At 45.0% G+C, this 8,517-nt stretch overlaps 1 protein-coding gene across 1 annotated transcript; it reads left to right on the top strand.

The window, feature by feature from the left end:
- The first annotated feature begins 3,195 nt into the window (after positions 1 to 3,195).
- opn4.1 (opsin 4.1) lies at positions 3,196 to 6,991 on the top strand. The gene is given in 4 exon segments (XM_074650415.1): positions 3,196 to 3,202; positions 3,461 to 3,710; positions 3,712 to 3,904; positions 6,298 to 6,991. Coding segments are annotated over 4 exon segments (771 nt in total). The 3' UTR covers positions 6,619 to 6,991.
- The last annotated feature ends 1,526 nt before the right edge of the window (positions 6,992 to 8,517 follow it).

Below are 8,517 nucleotides of genomic sequence, written 5' to 3'. Positions count from 1 at the left end.
GAAACATCAGTAAATATAAAACAGGAGTTAAAGCAGCACGACGACCTGAGACAGGAAACATCAGTAGATATATAACAGGAAGTAAAGCAGCACGACGACCTGAGACAGGAAACTTCAGTAGATATATAACAGGAAGTAAAGCAGCAAGACGACCTGAGACAGGAAACATCAGTAGATACATAACAGGAAGTAAAGCAGCACGACGATCTGAGACAGGAAACATCAGTAAATATAAAACAGGAGTTAAAGCAGCACGACGACCTGAGACAGGAAACATAAGTAAATATAAAACAGGAGTTAAAGCAGCACGACGACCTGAGACAGGAAACATCAGTAGATATATAACAGGAAGTAAAGCAGCAAGACGACCTGAGACAGGAAACATCAGTAGATACATAACAGGAAGTAAAGCAGCACGACGATCTGAGACAGGAAACATCAGTAAATATAAAACAGGAGTTAAAGCAGCACGACGACCTGAGACAGGAAACATCAGTAAATATAAAACAGGAGTTAAAGCAGCACGACGACCTGAGACAGGAAACATAAGTAAATATAAAACAGGAGTTAAAGCAGCACGACGACCTGAGACAGGAAACATCAGTAGATATATAACAGGAAGTAAAGCAGCACGACGACCTGAGACAGGAAACATCAGTAGATATATAACAGGAAGTAAAGCAGCAAGACGACCTGAGACAGGAAACATCAGTAGATATAAAACAGGAAGTAAAGCAGCAAGACGACCTGAGACAGGAAACATCAGTATATATAAAACAGGAGTTAAAGCAGCAAGACGACTTAAGACAGGAAATATAAGTAAATATAAAACAGGAGTTAAAGCAGCACGAAGACCTAAGACAGGAAATATAAGTAAATATAAAACAGGAGTTAAAGCAGCAAGACGACTTAAGACAGGAAACATCAGTAAATATAAAACAGGAGTTAAAGCAGCAAGACGACTTAAGACAGGAAACATCAGTGAATATAAAACGAGTTAAAGCAGCACGACGACCTAAGACAGGAAACATAAGTAAATATAAAACAGGAGTTAAAGCAGCACGATGACTTAAGACAGGAAACATAAGTAAATATAAAACAGGAGTTAAAGCAGCAAGACGATCTGAGACAGGAAACATCAGCAGATATATAACAGGAAGTAAAGCAGCACGACGATCTGAGACAGGAAACATCAGTAAATATAAAACAGGAGTTAAAGCAGTACGACGACCTGAGACAGGAAACATAAGTAAATATAAAACAGGAGTTAAAGCAGCACGACGACTTAAGACAGGAAACATCAGTAGATATATAACAGGAAGTAAAGCAGCAAGACGACCTGAGACAGGAAACATCAGTAGATATAAAACAGGAAGTAAAGCAGCAAGACGACCTAAGACAGGACACATAAGTAAATATAAAACAGGAGTTAAAGCAGCAAGACGACCTAAGACAGGAAACATCAGTAAATATAAAACAGGAGTTAAAGCAGCACGACGACCTAAGACAGGAAACATAAGTAAATATAAAACAGGAGTTAAAGCAGCACGACGACCTAAGACAGGAAACATAAGTAAATATAAAACAGGAGTTAAAGCAGCACGACGACCTGAGACAGGAAACATCAGTAGATATATAACAGGAAGTAAAGCAGCAAGACGACCTGAGACAGGAAACATCAGTAGATACATAACAGGAAGTAAAGCAGCACGACGATCTGAGACAGGAAACATCAGTAAATATAAAACAGGAGTTAAAGCAGCACGACGACCTGAGACAGGAAACATCAGTAAATATAAAACAGGAGTTAAAGCAGCACGACGACCTGAGACAGGAAACATAAGTAAATATAAAACAGGAGTTAAAGCAGCACGACGACCTGAGACAGGAAACATCAGTAAATATAAAACAGGAGTTAAAGCAGCACGACGACCTGAGACAGGAAACATAAGTAAATATAAAACAGGAGTTAAAGCAGCACGACGACCTGAGACAGGAAACATCAGTAGATATATAAAAGGAAGTAAAGCAGCACGACGACCTGAGACAGGAAACATCAGTAGATATATAACAGGAAGTAAAGCAGCAAGACGACCTGAGACAGGAAACATCAGTAGATATAAAACAGGAAGTAAAGCAGCAAGACGACCTGAGACAGGAAACATCAGTAAATATAAAACAGGAGTTAAAGCAGCAAGACGACTTAAGACAGGAAATATAAGTAAATATAAAACAGGAGTTAAAGCAGCACGAAGACCTAAGACAGGAAATATAAGTAAATATAAAACAGGAGTTAAAGCAGCAAGACGACTTAAGACTGGAAACATCAGTAAATATAAAACGAGTTAAAGCAGCACGACGACCTAAGACAGGAAACATCAGTAAATATAAAACGAGTTAAAGCAGCACGACGACCTAAGACAGGAAACATAAGTAAATATAAAACAGGAGTTAAAGCAGAAAGACGATCTGAGACAGGAAACATCAGTAGATATATAACAGGAAGTAAAGCAGCACGACGATCTGAGACAGGAAACATCAGTAAATATAAAACAGGAGTTAAAGCAGCACGACGACCTGAGACAGGAAACATCAGTAAATATAAAACAGGAGTTAAAGCAGCACGACGACCTGAGACAGGAAACATCAGTAAATATAAAACAGAAGTTAAAGCAGCACGACGACCTGAGACAGGAAACATAAGTAAATATAAAACAGGAGTTAAAGCAGCACGACGACCTGAGACAGGAAACATCAGTAGATATATAACAGGAAGTAAAGCAGCACGACGATCTGAGACAGGAAACTTCAGTAGATATATAACAGGAAGTAAAGCAGCAAGACGACCTGAGACAGGAAACATCAGTAGATATATAACGGGAAGTAAAGCAGCAAGACGACCTGAGACAGGAAACATCAGTAGATATATAACAGGAAGTAAAGCAGCAAGACGACCTGAGACAGGAAACATCAGTAGATATATAACGGGAAGTAAAGCAGCAAGACGACCTGAGACAGGAAACATCAGTAGATATATAACGGGAAGTAAAGCAGCAAGACGACCTGAGACAGGAAACATCAGTAGATATATAACGGGAAGTAAAGCAGCAAGACGACCTGAGACAGGAAACATCAGTAGATATAAAATACTCATGGAAATGTGTTTCAGATAAACAGGAAGTAGTATGTGTATACATGATGAGTAATAATATATGTACACAGAGCTGTAAACAGGAAGTAGAGAAGACGTGTGTGTGTGTGTGTGTGTGTGTGTGTGTGTGTGTGTGTGTGTGTGTGACCCGTTAAAAGCTGGTTAACCTCAGAGTGGTCCACATCAACAATCAGGTCACATCTGGTCCAGATGTTGAGTGTTTCTAAGTGCAGAGAGTTAACGATCAGTTGCATCACCTGTCGATCGGGCGCTATAAATCGCCACGATGAGTCATCGCCTCCCGACCAGGAAGTGTCCTCTCTGCTCTCCGGGAGGAAACTGCTCACAGCAGGACGTCCAAGCTCCTCCCCCTGCCTGGCCATCGCTTCCATGATCCCGCTGACGGCCATCGCGGCGGACCGCTGGCTGTGCTATGCGGGGTGAGTCGTGGCCGGGTTTTGGCGGTGCTGGCCGTTCGCACTGACCCTGTCCTGCCGTTCACCGACGTCTTCTTCGTCCCGCTCGGTCTGATCGCCGGCTGCTGCTTCGCTATCTTCCGAGCGGGAGATGGAGCATCTGAACCGCGGAGAGACCAACAAGGCGTACGAGCGTCTGCGCAGCGAGTAGCGGTTGGCTGAAGTGGCGCTAGGAGTGATCCTGCTGTTCGTCGTCTCCTGGACGCCGTACTCTGCAGTCGCTCTGACCGCCACGGCGGGCTACGCCCACATACTGACGCCCTGCATGAACAGGGGTGTCGCTGTACTTATTAGACGAACCCTGCCTTTGAAGGTGGTTAACTGTGTTGAAGATCGGAGTGGTCGTTCTGTTCTAATTAAAGGGACTTTACAATGTCAACATATTGAAATAATGAACGTTTATTTCCCTCCAGCTCATCTAGTTGCTTTTCTTACTAAAGTGTTCTTAGATTCTGCAGAAGGGACAGCAGATCTAGTAATTGTGGGTGGTGATTTTAATTGTATATTAAATCATAGATAGATTCCCACACCGCATTATGGACCCCTCTCCCCAAGAAATGCTCTTCGTGCCATCTGTGAAGATCTCGGGTTTGATGATGTTTGGAGGAGTCTTCACCCTTCTGACTAACAATAGACATTGTTCTCTGAACTACACTCTGTTTGATCTTGTAATATAAACAGTATAATAATATCTGGTTATGGACATAAAACTTAAAGTCTCAATAAACCAGACTTAACACTATTATTCTTAAAGATAATACTTTGATATCTTATTTTTCCACTGAATTTAAGGCATTTTTGTTCATCAATTTACAATCTTCGAATAATCCCTCAATTCTATGGGAAACTTGCAAAGCCTATGCAAGAGGGTTGATCATATCATACTCTACAACTAAGAGGTGCCAAATATTAAAGAGCTCAAATCCTTAGAGAGCAAATTGTCAAATAAAGAAAAGATTAATATTAGCTCTCCATCACCTTATTTATGGCGAGACATGTCTGCTCTTAGATCAGCTCTAAACTGTCTTCTTACTAAAGATGCAGAGAAAAAAATGAAGTATATTAAACAGAGCTTTTATGAATACGGAGATAAACCAGGGAAATGTCTTGCATACCTGGCGAAAGAACGAGCAGAGTCCCCGTCTATAGCAGCGATGAGGATGCTGAGGGCAATAGGGTTTACCAAAACACACTGATAAATGACAGCTTCAAAGAGTTTTACATCCATTTGTACTCTTCTGAACAGACAACTGACGCACCGCCATTAATGGAAGACTTTGTTGCTCAGATGAATCTCCCAACACTATCGGAAGAACACAAACGTTTTCTTAACAGCCCCATTACAAGAGATGAAGTAATTAATGCCATCAAAACGCTTCAGAGTGGGAAGTCGCCCCGGCCTGATGGGTTCTGTTCTGAATTACTTTTGGAACCGTTACTTGAAATGTTCAATCATTCATTTTCTATTGCAGATTTGCCCCAGACTCTTAAAGAGGCTAACATATCACTTATCTTAAAGAAAGGGAAATGTCCTGAATCCTGCTCATCCTACAGGCCGATAGCTCATCCTATAGGCCGATAGCTCATCCTACAGGCCGATAGCTCATCCTACAGGCCGATAGCTCATCCTATAGGCCGATAGCTCATCCTACAGGCCGATAGCTCATCCTACAGGCCGATAGCTCATCCTACAGGCCGATAGCTCATCCTACAGGCCGATAGCTCATCCTACAGGCCGATAGCTCATCCTACAGGCCGATAGCTCATCCTACAGGCCGATAGCTCATCCTACAGGCCGATAGCTCATCCTACAGGCCGATAGCTCATCCTATAGGCCGATAGCTCTTTTAAATGTGGACAGAAAATTGTTCTGGGCTCTTTGGTTACCATTCGTTTTATCCGTCTCTTCAATTTGTCATCAATGTTCCTCTTGCGGCCACGTCCAGGGAGGTTGGCTACAGACCCATGGACCTTAAACTTCTGAATAATATGAGCAGCTGTAGTCACAGGAACATCAAGCTGCTTGGAGATGGTCTTATAGCCTTTACCTTTAACATGAAGGTCTATAATGTTCTTTCTGATCTCCCGAGACAACTCTCTCCTTAGCTTTCTGTGGTCCATGTTCAGTGTGGTACACACCATGATACCAAACAGCACAGTGACTACTTTTCACCCTTTAAATAGGCAGACTGACTGATTACAAGTTTGAAGATACCTGTGATGCTAATTACAGGACACACCTTAGTTTAACATGTCCCTATGGTCACATTATTTTACATCTTTTCTAGGGCTACCATCATTTTTGTCCAGGTCAGTTTCATTAGTTTGTTTTTTAAAATGATTCTGTTGAACCACAATTCAAAAGCAACAGCTGATTTTCATTAGTTCATTTTCAGTGCATTTTTATTTATTATTACTTTTGTCAGTTTCAAGTTATTTCAGTGACCATTGTGGGTTTTTCTCTCTTTAACGGAACGTTACCAACAACTTTGCCTACGTCTGTAGATGCTTTGATCTTCTCAGCTACCTCTGTGATGGTGTCCAGTCATCTCTCTGAGTATATGACGTGCTATGTCTGCTGTGTGTTGGGGATCTAAATCTGGTGTGCAGTTATTGTTGGTTTTGTTTGTGTTTAAAAGCATAATAAAAATATTGTGGGAAAAAAAAAAGAACTCAATTCCTGCTGTCATCGCCAAGGCCTCCGCCATCCTCAACCCCATCATCTACGCCATCACACACCCAAAGTACCGCGACGCCATCGGCCGTTACGTCCCACTGCCGCGCCCTCAGCTCCAGCGGCGCTCCATCTCGTCAAGGCACGCTCACCGGTCAGAGCTCGCCGGGAGTCTGGCTCAGCGCCGGCGTCCGGACCGACAGCCGCCGGGGTCTGACGGCGAGTCCTACTGGACAGAGAGGGAAGCTGATGGATCCGGCGCCGGCTCAACGGACTTCACCAGACAGCTGACAGCAGGGATTAAACTTCATTTCTGATTTATGAATATAATATCAATAGAAAGATATTGATCGTCCTCCATGAACTGACTGAATCCAGATCAGTATTGATCGATCAGACTTCTTCTCCTCCTATTCTATCTCCTTGTTTCCTTCCTCACTTCCTTTCCTCCTCTACTTCCTCCCTTCTCTTAGTTCAGGGTTGGTTCTTCTTCACTGAACAGGACTTCCTGTTTGACGTCCTCAGTAGAGTCCATCTGTGTTGCTGGTGTCAATAAAGCTTCAGTGGATTGAATGGAACAGTTAATCCCTCAGATTAGCAGATAGATTAGCGCTAATCTGTCTGCTGCAGCCAACGCTAACGCTAACCCTCCATCAGTCAACATGTCGGACCAGAAGAAGACAGTCCTGCTCTCAGGTACCTCCTCTCACTCCTCTCACTCCTCTCTCTCCTCTCACTCCTCTCACTCCTCTCTCTCCTCCTCACTCACTCCTCTCTCTCCTCCTCCTTCCTCTCCTCCTCTCTCCTCTCTCCTCTCTCTCCTCTCTCTCCTCTCACTCCTCTCCCTCCTCTCTCTCTCTCTCCCTCTCTCCTCTCTCCTCTCTCTCCTCTCTCTCCTCTCACTCCTCTCTCTCTCTCTCTCTCCTCTCTCTCCTCTCACTCCCTCACTCTCTCTACTCCTCTCTCTCCTCTCCTCCTCACACTCCTCACTCCTCTCTCTCCTCCACTCCTCTCTCTCCTCTCTCTCCCTCTCTCTCTCTCCTCTCACTCTCTCACTCCTCTCTCTCTCTCTCCTCTCACTCCTCTCTCTCCTCTACTCCTCTCTCTCCTCACACTCCTCTCACTCCTCTCACTCCTCTCACTCCTCACCTCCTCTCACTCCTCTCTCTCTCCTCACTCACTCCTCTCTCTCCTCTCTCTCCTCTCACTCCTCTCTCTCCTCACACTCCTCTCACTCCTCTCTCTCTCTCTCTCCTCTCACTCCTCTCTCTCCTCACACTCCTCTCACTCCTCTCACTCCTCTCACTCCTCTCACTCCTCACTCTCCTCCTTCCTCTCTCACTCTCTCACTCCTCTCCACTCCCTCTCTCTCACTCCTCTCACTCCTCTCACTCCTCTCACTCCTCCTCCTCTCACTCCTCTCACTCCTCACTCCTCTCTCTCCTCTCACTCCTCTCTCTCCCTCACACTCCTCTCACTCCTCTCACTCCTCTCACTCCTCACACTCCTCTCTCTCCTCTCTCTCCTCACACTCCTCACACTCCTCTCACTCCTCTCCCTCCTCTCACTCCTCTCACTCCTCTCACTCCTCTCTCTCCTCACACTCCTCTCACTCCTCTCTCCTCACACTCCTCTCACTCCTCTCACTCCTCTCACTCCTCTCACTCCTCTAACTCCTCTCTCTCCCTCACTCCTCTCCCTCCTCTCTCCTCACACTCCTCTCACTCCTCTCACTCCTCTCACTCCTCTCTCTCCTCACACTCCTCTCACTCCTCTCTCTCCTCACTCCTCTCTCTCCTCTCACTCCTCTCTCTCCTCTCTCTCCTCTCACTCCTCTCACTCCTCTCTCTCCTCTCACTCCTCTCACTCCTCTCTCTCCTCTCACTCCTCTCACTCCTCTCTCTCCTCTCACTCCTCTCTCCCTCACACTCCTCTCTCTCCTCTCACTCCTCTCTCCTCTCACACTCCTCTCACTCCTCTCTCTCCTCACACTCCTCTCACTCCTCTCACTCCTCACACTCCTCTCACTCCTTCACTCCTCCTCTCTCCTCTCACTCATCTCACTCCTTTCACTCCTCTCTCTCCTCTCACTCCTCTCTCTCCTCACACTCCTCTCTCTCCTCTCACTCCTCACACTCCTCACACTCCTCTCACTCCTCTCTCTCCCTCACTCCTCTCACTCCTCTCACTCCTCTCTCTCCTCACACTCCTCTCAC

The sequence above is a fragment of the Sebastes fasciatus genome, chromosome 11, assembly GCF_043250625.1.
Source record: "Sebastes fasciatus isolate fSebFas1 chromosome 11, fSebFas1.pri, whole genome shotgun sequence".
Taxonomy (NCBI): Eukaryota; Metazoa; Chordata; class Actinopteri; order Perciformes; family Sebastidae; genus Sebastes; species Sebastes fasciatus.
The sequence above is the reverse complement of the archived record's forward strand: the minus strand, read 5'-3'. Positions and strand labels throughout refer to the sequence as shown.